The 17,272-nt window shown below is 41.0% G+C and overlaps 1 protein-coding gene across 1 annotated transcript; it reads left to right on the top strand.

Annotated features, from left to right (window-relative positions):
• The first annotated feature begins 107 nt into the window (after positions 1–107).
• Positions 108–17,038, top strand: atp1b3b (ATPase Na+/K+ transporting subunit beta 3b). Its single transcript, XM_072391800.1, has 7 exons — positions 108–730; positions 6,419–6,547; positions 6,659–6,757; positions 6,988–7,175; positions 12,261–12,311; positions 12,696–12,782; positions 15,586–17,038. The coding sequence occupies exons 1-7, from the start codon at positions 448–450 to the stop codon at positions 15,751–15,753; spliced, it is 1,005 nt and encodes a 334-aa protein (XP_072247901.1). The 5' UTR covers positions 108–447; the 3' UTR covers positions 15,754–17,038.
• Positions 17,039–17,272: the final 234 nt, after the last annotated feature.

Genomic DNA, 17,272 nt, shown 5'->3' with positions numbered 1-17,272 from the left:
AGAGATAAACAATGTATTATATATCTTGTTGTCCCTCTTTGTTTCACATCTTGCTGCACAGACATAATGTATCTGATGATACTGGGATCAGGGGAAATGAATACTAAATGATGTTTTTGTAATATCTGACTAATAATAATTTATCCTTTAATATCTGAGCTTCTCTCACTGACTCATCGCTGGGTGTTTAATCAGCAGTGCAGGTCACCATCATCACGGAAGCCCCCAGCCCCTCATGCACCGGGGTCTGTGCTGCGCATGCGTCCCATCCTGCAGCAGTCCGCGTATGTGGACGTGTTCATGTATGTGAATACGCACGCACATGTATGTATAAGTGCGCCGCTGAAGACCGAATTTCGCTTACAAAATTGAGGTATAGGTGTAACCCTGCAGCTGACGCTCGGTGTTAATTAGCCCGGCACGGATCAGTCCGGCACCACATGCTGAATGAACATGTCAGCCAACTCACAGGTCCAGAACCAGGAACCGACGCACGAAACAAACCAGGAACCGAAACACGAGCATGAGAAACAGGAGCAACGGGAGGAGAAGGGTGCTGAGAAGGAGGAGGTGAAGGCGGAGGAGAAGGGTGATAAAACCGAGAAGCCGAAAGAGCAGAAAAAGGAGGAAAAGAAGGAGAATAAAGAGGAGGAGAAAAAGGGTTCATGGAAGGATTTAATCTACAACCCGAGGACCGGAGAGTTCCTGGGCCGAACCGCCAGCAGCTGGGGTAAGTCAGGGCGACAGTCCGCAGACGCACTGGGATGGTTTCAATCTAATCCGTCCGGATCTGGGCCGGTTCGGTTCGACACTGTCCACAGGCAAACTGTGGAGTATTTATGGTACTACTGTATCATTCAGGAGTATTCATGGTACAATTAGATTAAATTAGATTAGAGCAATTTTATTGATCCCACGGTGGGGAAATCCAGTTGTTCAGGCAGCTCACAGGAAAGAAAGTATAAACAGAAAAAAAGAAGACAATTCAAAGTAAACACAAGAACACTTTATGAGAATAAAAACGCGAAAGTATAAAAATACAAAAAAAAGCAAAGACTGAGAAGTTAAAATTGAAAAAAATCCAAAATTAGATGACCAGAGCGCAATTCGACTGTTGAGTTGTACGTTCTTATGGTGGTGTGAATAAAAAGATCTGTGGTCCTTTTCCCTGCACTTAGGGTGTAACAGTATTGTCCTTAATGGATGTCAGCCTGGCTAACATCCTCCCTCACACACCGTGTCCAGCGGGCAGCCCAGGACAGAGCTGGCCTTCCTGACCTGGTTGTTCAGTCTCTTTTTTGTCCCGGAATCATAGAAAGTCCTGAGCAGATGTGTGTACACTCCAAAGGACCTCAGAAGGTGGAGGTGACTTTGGCACTTCTTCTATACAGCATCTGTGTTGTTGGACCAGTCCAGTTTATTGTTGAGGTGAACACCCAGGTACTTAAAAATGTCCACCCTTTCAATGTCTCACCAGTGAGTGAGGTTGTGCCTTTTTCCCGAAGTCAATCATCATCTCCTTTGTTTTACTGGTGTTGACGCACAGGCGGTTTTACTATGGTATCATTCTGGTCTAATTATGGTCCTACTGCATCGTTTTGGAGTATTTAAGGTACTAAGGTACTAATGTCTTATGCTGTAGTATTTATGGTACTACAATATGATTTTATGCGCAGAGGAGGTTTATTATAAACTTTTCATAAAAGCTTAAAAAGAAATAGATAATGTAAAATCTAATTTTAAGTACATAAGTATCAAATAATCTTTATCTACTCAGTATAACTTATCCACTGGCCCAGGCCAGCCGAGAGACATAATCTCTCCAACGTGTCCTGGGTCTTCCCCGGGTCTCCTCCCCGTGGGACGGGCCCAGAACACCTCACCAGGGAGGCGTCCAGGGGGCATCCTAACCAGATGCCATCTCATCTGACTCCTCTCAATGCGGAGGAGCAGCGGTTCTACTCCGAGCCCCTCCCGGATGACTGAGCTTCTCACCCTATCTCTAAGGGAGGCCCAGACACCCTGCGGAGGAAACCCATTTCGGCTGCTTGTATTTGCGATCTCGTTCTTTCGGTCTCTCCCCACAAGTCGTGACCATAGGTGAGGATGGGAACGTAGATTGACCAGTAAATAGAGAGCTTCGCCTTTTGGCTCAGCTCCTTCTTCACAGCGACGGGTCGGTGCAGAGCCCGCAACACTGCAGACGCTGCACCGATCCGCCGTCAATCTCCCGCTCCATTCGTCCCTCACTGAGAACAAGACCCCGAGATACTTGAACTCCTCCACTTGGGGAAGGATCTCATTCCCGACCCGGAGAGAGCATTCCACCGTCTTCCGGCTGAGAACCATAGTCTCGGATTTGGAGGTGCTGATTCTCATCCCAGCTGCTTCACACTCAGCTGCGAATCGCTCCAGTGAGAGCTGAAGGTCACGGCCTGACGACGCTAACAGAACCACATCATCCGCAAAAAGCAGAGACCCGATTCTGAGGTCGCCAAATCGGACCCCCTCAATGCCCTGGCTCCACCTAGAAATTCTGTCCATAAAAATTATGAACAGAATCGTGACAAAGGGCAGCCCTGACGGAGTCCAACCTTCACCGGAAACGTATCCGACTTGACTTACTGCCGGCAATGCGGACCAAACTCTGACACCGGTCATACAGAGACCAAAAGGCCCCTATCAAGGGGTCCGGCACTCCATATTCCCCGAGCACCCCACACAGGACTCCACGAGGGACACGGTCGAACGCTTTCTCCAAGTCCACAAAACACATGTAGACTGGTTGGGCAAACTCCCATAAACCCTCCAGGATCCTGCCGAGGGTATAGAGCTGGTCCACTGTTCCACGGCCAGGACGAAAGCCACACTGCACCTCCTGAATCCGAGGCTCGACTATCCGACGGATCCTCCTCTCCAATACCCTGAATAGACCTTATCAGAGAGGCTGAGGAGTGTGATACCCCTATAGTTGGAACACATCCTCCGGTCCCCCTTTTTAAAGAGGGGGACCACCACCCCGATCTGCCAGTCCAGAGGCACTGTCCCCGATGTCCACGCGATGCTGCAGAGGCGTCTCAGCCAGGACAACCCTACAACGTCCAGAGCCTTGAGAAACTCAGGACGGACCTCATCCACCCCCGGGGCCTTGCCGCCGAGGAGCTTTTTGACCACCTCGGCAACCTCACCTCCAGAAATGGGAGGCCCCGTCTCCGAGCTCTCCGACTCTGCCTCCTCCGAGCACGTGTTGATAGGATTGAGGAGTTCCTCGAAGTATTCCCCCCACCGACTCACAACGTCCCTAGTTGAGGTCAGCAAAGCCCCGTCCCCACCATACACAGTGTTGACTGTGAGCCGCTTCCGACAAACGTTCCCAGCAGATCCTCAAAATACGTTTGGGCCTGCCAGGTCTGATGGGCACCCTCCCCCACCAGCGGAGCCAACTCACCACCAGGTGGTGATCAGTTGACAGCTCCGCCCCTCTCTTCACCCGAGTGTCCAGGACATACGACCGCAAGTCCAATGATAAAACCACAAAGTCGATCATTGAACTGCGGCCAAGGGTGTCCTGGTGTTAGCCCTTGCTGGCTTTTTTCCTTCCTCTGGGGCCTCAGCACACTACTGCAGATAAGGACACAGAGGGATTACTGATGGGCTCAGCTGTGTGTTCCACCTGCCACTGCTCCTTGAACCACTGCCTCACTCCCCTATTTCCTGCCTCCTTTTGCTATGTATTAATCAGCTGAAAAATCTAATCTAATCTAATAAAGACACATATGATTTTATTGAGATTGTTAAGCATTTACATATTTCACCAGATTTATTTTTGTTTACCATGGACATGGATTGTTTGTATACAAATATAGATACCCAGGCAGGTCTGTCAGGAATTAGAAAAATAGAGTTTCCTGATTTTTTAAAAAAAAAAAAAAAAAAAAAAAAAAAAAAAAAAAAAAAACCACAGTAGGCCCTGCTACAGCTGTTTGGAATAGGAATTGCTTTTCTTTTAATAGGGTGTATTATTTGCAAGTTACAGATATGACAATGGGGGAATGTTTTCATAGCCAATTCAGCAGAAAAAATGTTTCAGGTACATTTATGATATTTCAGAAATCTGGTCCAGATCAAAAGAAGATTTTTAGGAGAGTTTTTAAAAAAAAAATGTATTCTTACTCTTAATCATGATCAGGTTTTCATTGGATGCTCCAGTGATGTTGTGACAACTAACTGTTGCTTTGATTGGGTCACCATAGTGATATGAAGTCAAAAACATATTTCCTGTGCTTCATGCAACTTGGGATGAAAGTTAATGATGCAATTAAAATGAATGTAGATGTATTAAGTGAATTGTCCTGTAATCGATAAGAAAGTGTTTAAGAAAACAGACACTTATGCATACACTCATTATTAGTTTGAATAGTGTCATGGACCTTGAGTACACAGGACACAGATGCAGGGTCAAGTTCAATGCAAAGGTATTTATTAATATGCACAAGATCTCCAGACAGAGCAAAACAAAGAGGCTGTGAAACTCCTAACGCACTCTCCTCAGTAACTATGGTGGAGGAGAGTGCAGCTATGAAAATGATCCAACAAAACAGAAAGGGCTATTAAAGATCACAAATAAACTTTCACGCTCTCCTAACGATCCTTAAACAAAAGAAGCTCACTCTTAAAAACAGAGGCACTATGAAACTTAAACCATTAACTATATATATATATATATATATATATATACCTTTAACGACAGCGCAAAGAGTTCTAAAACAAAACACAAAATAACTCCACTTGTGGAGGCACTATGAAACATTTATCAAAACCGAATGCAATGCTCCTCAAATGGAGGTGTCTATGAAAAGATTACAAATCAAAATCACTCCGAAAACGGAGGAACAAAACCGACTATGAAACTTACTGTGATAAACTAGAGTTAAAGAATAAGTTATCAAACAAAGGATATGCTCTGCAGGAGGATCGCTACTGCAGGCTCAAGGAATCTGTGGCTGTGGATTTCTGTGGACAAGACGCTAGAGTGAGGCTCATAATAGGAGGCAACACACTGGCACGAGACAAGGGAGACGCAGACTATTTCAGCACAAGAGGAGCCAAGGGGAACAGGTGGAAACACTTTGGGAATCAGGGAAGACAATCAGACACTAGACACAGGAGGAAGGGCAAGATGCCTGAAACGAGAGGGAAGTTAATATTTCAAAATAGAACAGGCAATGACTAGACAAGACATGAATCAAAGCATAAATCTTGACAAATAGCACATATTCCCTTGCTAGCTTTACAAAAATATATTAAGAAACTCCCTTTTTGGAGCATAAAGATTAACCCATACAAATCAGAATCTAAATTTAACCTTGAACGCTGCAATTCCATTGGTAGGCAGCTCCCCCGACTGATTAAAATGTGTCATCTGAAAAAAGTTGAAAAACAGTACAATATCACTCATAACACAAAATGAGAATTAAAGTGCTTAAAAGTGTCAACTTACCGAATCCACTTCAAGGTTTACTGTGCAGAAAAGAAGCCTGATGTTAACCTCGTCCAGAGGCGGCGTCCACTTCTCTGGGCTCGGAGGCGTCTGGGATGGACCGTCACACGGTGGAAACGTGTGCTGTGGTCAGACCCATCAGTATTCCACATCTTTGTTGGAAGAAATGGAGCAAAGAGCAAAAGCAGCATCCAGCCTGCTGTCAGCAGCCAGTCCCTGCAGCCAGGCTCTGTGATGGTATGGGGTTGGATCAGGGGGCAAAGCTCATTTCCACTTCTGTGACGGCAGCATTAATGCAGAAAAGCTCCCTGAGATTTTACAGCAACATATGCTGCCTTCAAGGCCACATCTTTTACAAATGATTTACTGTGTTTCTTTTTTGGATTGTGTTGCAGCCTGAAATGAAAAGAAATATGTATATTAAAGAAAATAAATTAAGGGTATTAGACAACAAAATATATATATATATTTTGAGTTCATACTGTCTAAAGTTAAATAAAAGTCAATGCAAATATAGCAATTGCTGTTATTTTAAAATGTGAATTTTCCACACCATCTCTACTTTTTGTGATGTGTGGGTGTATATAGCTCAAGAATCATAGTTTATTTAAACCTCTCTGCAACCAACATAAATATTGGGATATTGTTCCAAAAAAAATGTTTCCACCAATGTTTCACTTACTGGAAACATAATGAATTTAGACCAGAAGAAAAAAACGTAAACACTGTAATCCTTCTGAAAACCTAAAAGTAAGACTTTAATAAAACTTTCATGAAAAGCATTCGTCAGTTTTTATAAACAGATAAGGTGATGTGCTGTGTTTAGGGCAGCTTTCACTTCCTGAAACAAATATTAAGATGTTTAATTTCTGCAAGGAGAGATATATAGATGAAGTTATGTTTGAATGTTCTCTCCAGGTCTCGTCCTCCTCTTCTACCTCATCTTTTACGGTTTTCTGGCGGGGATGTTTGCTCTCACCATGTGGGTGATGTTACAGACACTTGATGAAAACATCCCAAAATATCAGGACCGAGTGGCCAGTCCAGGTTATTTAAACCTTTGTCTGTATCATGATCATTGCCAGGACTACAATTACATTTTTTGTCCCCAGTATTTTATATTCCCAGTAATTGATTACTGATTTGGTTTCTTTTAAGGTTTGGTGATTCGTCCTCATGCTATTGAAATTTCCTACAACCGCACCGTTCCAGTAAACTACAACCAGTACATCCAACAGCTGCACGACCTCCTGCAGCGTAAGTACAAAATATTCCAAGACACATGAAACGGAGATGTTAGTGAAACCCTTTTTGGTAAAATGCATATACTTAAGTATGTGAGTGACAAGTGTGTATTGCCAAGATGACTCATGTTGATTGGTTCCCTTTAATCTAAAACATGAAGTCCTCAAGTAGGAACAAAGAAGCCTTGCCACTGAGAGCTCAACAAAACATTGCTGATTCCTATGTTTTTTGTATCTTTTCAGAATATAATGATAGCATTCAGGACAGTAACGACTTGTGTCTTGTGGATGAATACACTGAGCAGGACAATGAGCCCATAAAGAAAGTTTGTCAGTTTAAACGCAGTGCCCTGCGTCAGTGCTCAGGTCTGCCGGACACCAGCTTCGGATATGCAGAGGGGAAACCCTGCATCATTATCAAGATGAACCGGGTTAGTAAAACTCTTTATTCAATCTGCTTACATTACTGACATATTTGTCAGTAACAAATCTATGGTTTTACTGGAGTACGTAGGACCAGATTAAAAAAGGAACACTGTTAACCTACTAAGTTGTATACGTTTCTCCGTTTCCACGGTTACTAAAGTTTACACAAACCTTCTTTCAAGGTTTTCATTATAATGACCTTTTTTTTTTTTTACTTTTAGAACAATATTAAAGACATAAACACAGTGATGGTCTATAGTTCAATTCAAGCCAATTGCAATTCAATTCATTGTAATCATAATCCAATGAAATCCATTTAATTAACTTAAAAATAATCCAATTCATTCACATAGAGCCAATTCAAAAACAATATCCTATCTAAGGAAACCAACAGATTGCACCGAAACTTGTCTTCAGTCCAATCTCCCGTCCTGAGCCTGAGGGACTGTGGAAAGGAACGACTCCCTTTAACAGGAAGAAACCTCTGGCAGAACCAGAACCAGGAAGAAACCTCTGGCAGAACCAGAACCAGGAAGGGTGGCCATCCGCCTCGACCAGCTGGGGTTTGAGAAGACAGAAAAGAGAGAAAAGAGGGGGGGGGGGGGGGACACCATTAACAGCTTAACTATGGGATGTTTCAGGATCACCTGAGCCACACCTAACTATAAGCTTTATTCGAAAAGGAAAGTTTTTAAGCCTAATCTTAAAGGTAGAGAGGGTGTCTGCTTCCCGAACATTTACTGGCAGCTTATTCCACAGAGAGGGGCCTGATAACTGAAGGCTCTACCTCCCATTTTACTTTTAGAAACTCTGGGAACAAGAAGTAAACCTGCAGTTTGGGAGCAAAGTGCTCTGTTTGGAAAATATCTATGATGACAATAATGATATCTTTAAGATGTGATGGAGCTCGGTCATTAAGAGCTTTATATGTGAGGAGAAGAATCTTAAATTCTATTCTGAATCTAACAGGGAGCCAATGAAGAGAAGCTAAAACTGGAGAAACATGATCTCTGCTGTTAGATCTCATCAGAACTCTGGCTGCAGGGTTTTGGATCAGCTGGAGGCTTTTCAGAGAATCTGTGGGACAGAACAATAATAAGGAATTACAGTAGTTCAGTCCTGAAGGAACAGATGCATGGAGCAGTTTCTCTGCATCACCCTGAGACAGGGTGGTCCTGATTTTAACAATATTACGAAGGTGAAAGAAGGCAGAAACCTGTTTTATATGTGAGTCAGAGGACAGATCCTGGTCAGAAATAACTCCGAGGTTCCTCACTGTAGGACTAGAAGCCAAAGAAATACCATCTAGAGTAACTATATAACTAGACAATTTCTCCCTGAAGCGCTCAGGTCCAAAGAGAACAACTTCAGTTTGTCTGAGTTCAGAAGCAGAAAGTTCTGAGTCATCCAGGTCTTTATGTCTTTAAGACAGGCTTGTAGTCTGACCAACCTGTTGGTTTCATCTGGTTTCATAGATAAATACAGCTGAGTATCATCAACATAGAAGCGGAGATTTATGCCATGCTGTCTGATAATGTTACCTAATGGAAGCATGTATAAAGTAAAAAGAATCGGTCCGAGCACAGAACCCTGAGGAACTCCATGACTTACTCTGGTGTGTGAGGAAGATTCTTCATTTCCAAGAACAAACTGGAATCTATCAGATAAATATGACTTAAACCAGCCTAATGCAGTTCCTTTAATCCCAATAACATGTTCAAGTCTCTGTAACAGAATGCTGTGATCGATCGTATCAAATGCAGCTCTGAGATCCAACAGGACAAGCACAGAAACAAGTCCGCTATCAGAGGCTAAGAGGAGATCATTGGTAACTTTCACCAGTGCTGTTTCTGTGCTATGATGCACTCTGAATCCTGACTGAAAGTCTTCAAACAGATTACTTCTATGTAAATGATCACAAAGTTGAACTTTAGACAAAAAAGGGAGACTGGATATAGGTCAATAATTAGCCAACACTTCTGAATCAAGAGTAGGTTTTTTAAGTAAAGGTTTAATTACAACAACCTTAAAAGTCTGAGGTACATATCCTATCAACAAAGACAGATTGATCAGATCCAATATGGAAGTATTGATTAAGGGGAAAACCTCCTTGAACAGTCTGGTTGGGATTGGGTCTAACATACAAGTTGATGGTTTAGAAGAGACTATTGCTGTTGTTAGCTCAGAAAGATCAACTGGGCAGAAGCCGTCTAAATACAAATCAGGTTCTAAAGATCCTTCTAAAGCTGCTCGACTTGATGATACATCAGTGATAATAGTGGGAAGGATTCCATTAATCTTCTCTCTGATAGAAACAATTTTATTTATAAAGAATCTCATGAAATCATCACTGCGGAGAGTTAAAGGTGTCACAAATGGTGCAGAGGGAGGACCCGGATGCAGATTTTGCAAAGGAACTGGATTTATTTCAAAACACAGACAACAGGAACAAAAAAAGGCGCAGCTGAGCCGGAAAACCAAACACAGGAAAGTATGACTATGAATAAATAACAAAACAAAACTTGGCATAAACTATGAAACAATGACTATCAGTAAGAACGGGTACAGACCGACCTGACAACATGAACAGTATTGACCGGTGGTAAGGTGGCAAGGATCTGACAAAGAACTGAGGGAACCTGGAAACTAAAATACTGTGAGGAGGTGATTGGTGATGGGGTGCAGCTGTGAAACAAAGACAGGTGACTTGAGTGAACCTAATGTGGCAAGGGAAAAAACATGACAAGAAATAAACCTGAAAACAAGACATGGCAAAAACAAAACTGAAAACATGACATGACAAAAGGAATACATGGCTCAGCAGAGCTCGGACTCTTTGTCATTCCACATTGTCAGAGTATCTAAATGGAAGTATTCATTTCATGGTATATGTTGACTACACATGCATCACCATAACCTTTTACTTGGGCCCCAGTGTAAACTCATAGGGGAGTTTGAAGTAGTTGGCAGGCAGGGATAGCGTAAAACAATGCACGTCATTCAAATACAAGCTTAACTGCGGTGTCTTGTTTAGCTCTGTACAGACTTGCACATCGTGTGTGGAAAACCTGTATGATGTAGCTGATACACAGCAGCAGAGCAGACGAGCTAACTAGGTATTAGAAAAATGGCATGCTGTGCACTGCGAAACACCAGCAGCTGTGAGAGAAAAGAAGATGCCGTTTATAATAGCATTGATAGTGACATAATGTGGCACGCCTAATGAAGTAAGCAGCAGAGAACTGGCTCAGAGCCGATGGTGATGGATATTTTAATGTTGACTCTGCCTGAGCTAGGTGCGCACTCTTCAGCTCAGAAAACTGTTGTTCTGAGCTGAAAAATAACTGTGTTATTTTGATCAAGGTAGACTTTACTGTATAACTCTTTTACTGTAAAAAATAGACTACGAGTTGAAGTTTTGGATCAAACCTTCCCTCTCTCAGAGTGAAGAGTCAGATAAATGTCTCAATCCTAGCTTTTTATCTTACTTGTAGCAGTTGGGGTTTCAGTTGTTTGGCATTAGCGGTAATTTTGGTTTTAGCATGGGAAGTCGATGAAAAATTTTGCTTTGATAAACAGAGCAGGAGTCTTGTGTACAAAGGGTGTGTATGCAAATATCAAATTCCCACAATGCAGTTGAAGAGGCCAACATTAAAGCGCAATTTGCGTTGGGAACAGACTACAAGCTGGCACTGTGCGCGATGTGTGGGTTCTTGGTGAGTTACTTTATTTGTGTAATTGTCCTAATATTATTCCCTGTGATGTGTATTGAGCATGTAAGCCCCCAATTTCTATCCCCTCTTCACAGCATCATTACTAGTCTGTGGTTAAAGTTAGTGACAATGGGGTACTCCAACACGTGCGCTCAGTTCCATGCAAGTCTTCATACGTGAGGCCCCAGGTCTTCACAATGAAAAATGTGATCTGAGTAATGGGGTTCTGTGTCCCAGCAAACCTTATGTCTAGCAAGTCCCCTGGTTGACTGTCCTAGATTCATGGTCTACGTGTTGTCTGTTACTGCTTAAGGTAGCCAGTCCTGTAAATTGCCTTTCACAGCAGTGATCTTTTTCTCAGCTATTAGAAAGACAGTCACGCTTGGTGGAAAAAGGGAGGATGAAAGAAAAGGGAGAACAAACCTGATACTAAATCTACCCCTTTGTCCTCCTTTACTAAAGTGTTTTTCATGAGAACAAGTTTCATAGCAGCATTTGAAGAACCAATTAAAGTTCTTGCTGTTATCCAGATTGTTAGACCTTCATTTCTTAAAGTAATTATGGACATGTTTCTCTTTATTTGGCTGTGCCATTTTTAACATAATATGGATTTACTGCAGTTATTGAAATGGAATGTCTACTACATAGCAACTCCACCTCAACACAACTGTATTAAGGTTTTGGTTATAGGCAGTATCTGCAGATAATTGAGATACGCAGGTAAGTAAAATAGGTAAGTGGTTTATTTTACAATATATACATAATGTGGAAGTTTCACATGGAGGCATGCTTGGGTCTTTCTGTGAGAGAGGATATTTGTTTGCAACAGTTTGTTGAATTGTAATGGCTGATATTTCCAAGACGATAAAGGTACAAACCGGTAAATTGCTGAAATAAGACTTGAAACTGACTTCCATGTGGCGTTGTGGTGTCGGACGGTTTCCAGTTACGGTGGAGAGCATTGATGGGTCAGAATAGCTTTCCTGCAGTGAAGAGGAGACTAAAATGGTAGAGCTTTTCTGGAAAGTAGACAGAGGATAACATAAGCACGGGAAGGTGACCCTAACCCTCTGACAAACTGATAGATTCAAACACATTAACAACCCTGGATTTAAATATTTAGCCTTTGACAAGGCACACCTGTTGAAAGAAAATTGTTGTCGGTGATTATCTCATGAAACTGATTGAGATGTTGTGAAAGAGTGTGCTGAGCTGTCATCAAAGCAAAAGGTGTTCAGTTTTAAGCATGTAATGAATGAATTTTCAATTTGAAGAAAAGCTGTTACATGTTTCCATACTTCTGACAAGTACTGCATCTGTATCCAGAACAGCTGTGTCCAATGGTTTTGTCACTAATTGTAAGTAATCTGTATGCAGGTCATTGGCCTGAAACCCAAAGGAGATCCCTACATCAACTGTACTGCCAAGGTAATGGACAACACCTACTCACTTTTCCCTGATTGTTAATAACCAACACAGATGGGTCAGGTGGAGGAGTGGTCACCTTCAAATGAGAACATTAGTGGTTCAATCTCCAGCCCCTCCATGTGTCAAAGTGTTCTTGGGAGAAGCACTTAAGCTCATACTACTCCTGAACGTGTCATTAGTTTGTGATTGTAAAGTGCAAATATTTTAGAAGTGCTTTTAGGAATGTGTGAACAACAGACATTATAAAATCAAGATAAGGTTAAAAAGTGCTATATAACTGTGGATCATTTACTATTTTCACCTGTGAATTGTTTAATTAGATTGTTCAAAAAGTTTTTCATGATATTATTAAAATAAGTGTATTTCTGTCTTGCTTTCTGGTAGAGAGACACCCCATTACAGATGCAATACTTCCCATCTGAAGGTCGTCTGGATAAAATGTTTTTTCCATACTATGGGAAGAAAGCTCATGTGAGTAAATACTGTTTAGTTTGTTTATATGGTCTATCTGAACCCATCCGTCTCTGGGTTGAAAAGTTTTCCTTTTGATTCCTTCCTAAAAAAATCAGCAACAACGTGTGCTTCACCTTTAAAAACAAATCAAAAGTATAATTCACACAAATGCTAAAAATGGGCCAAAAACAAAACATATATAACGAAGAAGTAATCAGATAATGTTGTTTATGTTCAGACAGTGTTCCTTTAACTAATAACTACCTGGAAGTGTGTGCTTGTGTATGGTATCCTATCCTCCTCTCACTCCTATTTAACCAAAGCTGGTGGAAAGCGAAGAACAATCTGAGTATTAACCAGTTTAGAAATGTTCTTTTAGATCATATTAGCATGGAAACAATTTCTGCCTCCTCAAAACATCAATTGGATTAATTTAATTTTGTCTGGTCCCTGCTGATTAGCTTTATCACATAGTAGGGGTGGTAGGTTGCTGTCGCCCCTCTCTGGGCGGTTGGGGGGGGGTGTGCGGTTGGGCTGTGTGACTTCGGGCGTCTGGTGGTCTCTCAGGTTGTAGGGGCTGGGTTGATCATTGTTGGGGGTGACTGGGTGTCTGGTCTGGTTGGCAGTTTTGGGGGCTTGCAGGTGGAGCTGTCTTGTGGCGTGGGTGGGGTCACTTAGGGATCCTGGGGTCCTGGGGTGATGGCCACTGGTTCTGGGCTTGGTGGCCAGGCCATTCTAGCATGGGTGGTGGTGCTGGGCCTGGGCCCTGTTGTCTGGGCGCTGTCTTGTGCCCTGGGGGGTGGGGGGGTCTGGCTTGCCCTGGGCTTCACTGTGTAGGTGGGTTAAATAAGCAGGTCATGGGCAGATTTAGGGTTTATATTGTCACGGAGGGAACTCAGACGCAGAGTAAAGGTTCAGATGACAATATTTATTTCCAAACAAAACAAACAAAAAAAACAGGGAAATCCCTGAGAACAAAAAAAGAGGGAAGAACGGGAACAAGCTCTGACTACACTAATAGAGCCGGGAAATACAAAAAGACGGGAAGCAAACGAAAACCTCTCTTATCGAGGAAGTAAGAAAACAAAAAGCCGAACTAAATGCTCTGATTTAACTCGAAAAGCTGCAAAGTCAAAAAGGCAAAAAAGCCAAACCAAAATCTCTTTTATCGAGGAAATAAGAAAATAAATCACTAATAGAAAAAGCTCTGATATTACTCGAAGAGCTGTGAAGTACAAAACGGCACAGGACCAACTAAGAATCACTCTTTAACCAGGAAATTACAAACAATACTATTGTAAGAGAACACAAAGAAGCTAAATGGCAAAGGCCAACAAAAAGACTCTTTAATGCAGTTCAGGACGGACAAAAGTATGACTATGACTTGACAATGGGAATAAGGCTGGTGTGCAGGACAAACGGACATGACACACTGGCACAGGACAAGGGGAGACAGACTATAAGTACACACATACATCATAAATATATTATACCCACGAAATATATAGGTATAATCTGTCTTTTTGCGACTCTATAAATAACTCTTCTTTGCAAACTACGAGTATGGTGTTGATTTTTTATGATCTTACATGGTGCAGCTCTAAAAGTATCTGAAGTAAATTTATTTAATTTTTCTTTGTATTAATTATCTATCCCTTTTTTTAAAACGTCAATCATATAGATGAAGTGTAATTTATAATTTGGCTGCACTAGATAATTGATATATTCAGTATACAATACAGCTTCTGTAAAGTCAGACATATGTGTTTTATTTTTCTGTTATATTCACAATAATACCACTTCTCTTTCATCCCTATGTTAATCAGCCCAATTTCTTCCATGACATCAGATGCACATATAACCAGATAGACATATGTATACGTCTATATTTCTGTTGGCTTAAGCAGTCAATGTGATATATATTACTATGAAAAGTGGTTTGGTAACACATTCAAGATGTAAAATCTAAATGATTCATACATACATAAGTAGCAGTTTTTTTGATAAGTAGCTCTTTAACCAGCTAGAAGTGGTTGCCAGGTTTGGTAGTACTCAATTCTTTTTTAGGTCCACAACTACACTGCAACAATGTGCTACTAGGCAAGCTGAACGTAAAGACAGGAGCGAGATCTGGCAATCTGATAAAAAAACATTTTTTTAAAAAGCAGCGTGGTACAACCACGTCTTTTTGCTAAGACGTACACCGACTGTAAAGCGTCATTTGATCCCTTGAATGGCTCTACAAAATACAAACTATTATTATTGTAGTGGCAATACAAAAAACAAAAGGCCACTTCAGGAAATTTGAAGTCATTGTCAACGCGTTGTGGTGCCAAAAAATCAAATCTTCCATAAAGTATGCTTTTAACATTTTAGTTATGCAGATCTGGCTCACTGAAATAATGGCTCAGTGATAGAAATAGTTGATAACAGCCACAGATTGGTGAGTATGAAATTTTAATAAGTTAATACAAACAGCAGAGTATGATGAGATGTCTTGTTTTGTTGTGTGACCAGCTCACAGTGTCTGGATAGTGTAGTGGTGTGATTGCTGTCTTTTGTGTGGGAGATCTGGGTTCAAATCTCCTGCATGAAAGGTATTACCTCCAGTAGGGGTCCTTAGGCAAGACCCCCTTACCCTACCTGCCTACCTGTAAGTCGCTTTGGATAAAAGCGTCTGCCGAAGGCATAAACAGACCATCACTGATTGTGACACATGTTGCTGCTTCTCTGGCCCAGTCTGATAACAGTGCTTCAAAACCTTGTACTTAAAATTGACTGTTTCCCTGTGTGTTAACTGTACCTATGTGTGTGTTTTCAGCCTGAGTACGTCCAACCTCTGGTAGCTGTGAAGTTACTGTTGACTAAAGAAGACTACAATGTGGAGCAGATGGTGGAGTGCAAAGTTGAGGGTTCTGACCTGCGTAATAGTGATGAGCGGGACAAATATCTTGGTCGTGTCACTTTCCGGGTCAAAGTGTCTCAGTAATCTGAGGCACCAGTTACCATGGACACCTCAAAATTTGTTACAATGGAAATAAAGCTCCATTTCAGGAATTTTTTTTTTAACTTAGACCTGATCTGATCCACTTGTCTGAATCCGGTTCCTCTTATTCAGATTCTGATTCTGATTGCCAATTCTGACCATCAAAGGCATAATGTTATTACACTGCCATAATTGTTCAGACCTCATCCTTGTTTAGACCTGTTTAGCTGTGACTCTCTTACTCAGTTACTCTGTTACAGATACAGACCCCAATGACTGTAGTTCAGCCTGTCCAGACACTCAGAACAGATCAGGTCTGCTTTGCAGCATGTGAGCACAATGATATGATGTTTTAAGACTTTAAGATCTTAGTGATTTTATAAAACTGCCTTGTTATCACCACCATTTTTAACAGGGAAGAACAGCACAAGCCAACAGAATCACACTGATATAAACAGTTTACATATCATCTGATTATTTTTCAGTTTCCATCCAGCTGCTTTGTAAGTGGATAACTCTGTGTCCACACAGAAATATCTGTGGTACCATAATGACATTCATAATACGGATGTACTTGTTACTACCAGGTTCAGGGCTTAAATACATGGATTTTTTTTTTAAATGTTGCAGCATCGGACTATCTATAGTATATAAAGGTTTGATTTTTAACCTTATTCTGTTTTAGAATTGTGGTTTATGTTAAAAAAGGCGGGGTGGTGGCCCAAGGAAATATTTATGTAAAAAAAATATTGTTGAACTTTCTCTGTTCTTCAGATTGTGAAGTTAAAAAAGTAGATCATTAATAAAGAGTGTCCAATGAGTAATATATACTGCACTGTCCCGCCCGTAGCTGTCAAAAACAAAAGAAATATGTGAATTTCATCTTGATTCTGTGAGCATTAATGTTTGCCAATTTCTTAGATATTTTTCCTGTCAGTTTTATGACATATACTTTAGTAATATGAGTTTTGTTTACCAACATGTTTATTTGTTGCTAAATGTGAAATGGTGTTATTGTAATTACTAGTGTTGTATGACCATTGAACAAGATGACAACAGCAGCTGATCACGGTTAGTGAAGCTCAGTTTTGATTTGTCATTGCTAATTGAAATGTGTTGTAATATTTTCTTCTGTACAGAATGAAAAAGATATAACTGTAAATTACTTATTCTGTTCCATTACTACATTTATTTTAATTTTATGAAGGTTCAAAATTAGTAGACATTGATTTATCCACTCTGCTGCAAATAAAATGTAGCCACAGTGTTAGTGAGTAATAAAATCTGTTCCCATCAAATGTAGTTATGTTATTTCATATATGTTAATATGTCATTGTTGAATAACAAAAACATTGAGACTGCAATTTAAGCTTACGGGCTGATTCTTTGATACTATCTTGACCATATAAACCACTAGCCTATATTGCCTGTGATGAGTAGTGAACCTTTATGATCTTTAATTTTAGAATTTAAAAAGCAATGGTAATCCTTTGATGGACCAAGCTATTGATAAGGTATGACA

This window comes from Leuresthes tenuis, unplaced genomic scaffold (genome assembly GCF_036924035.1).
Source record: "Leuresthes tenuis unplaced genomic scaffold, fLeuTen1.0.hap1 SCAF_9, whole genome shotgun sequence".
NCBI classification, from domain to species: domain Eukaryota; kingdom Metazoa; phylum Chordata; class Actinopteri; order Atheriniformes; family Atherinopsidae; genus Leuresthes; species Leuresthes tenuis.
Note: the sequence above shows the minus strand (reverse complement) of the source record. Positions and strands in the feature narration are given on the sequence as shown.

Excerpts from the sequence above, each read along its gene's own strand:
- atp1b3b (XM_072391800.1), top strand. The coding sequence starts at position 448 with ATGAACATGTCAGCCAACTCACAGGTCCAGAACCAGGAACCGACGCAC. Across the intron at positions 7,176-12,260 it reads TCATTATCAAGATGAACCGG|GTCATTGGCCTGAAACCCAA; the intron begins GTTAGTAAAACT and ends ATCTGTATGCAG. Across the intron at positions 12,312-12,695 it reads ACATCAACTGTACTGCCAAG|AGAGACACCCCATTACAGAT; the intron begins GTAATGGACAAC and ends GCTTTCTGGTAG.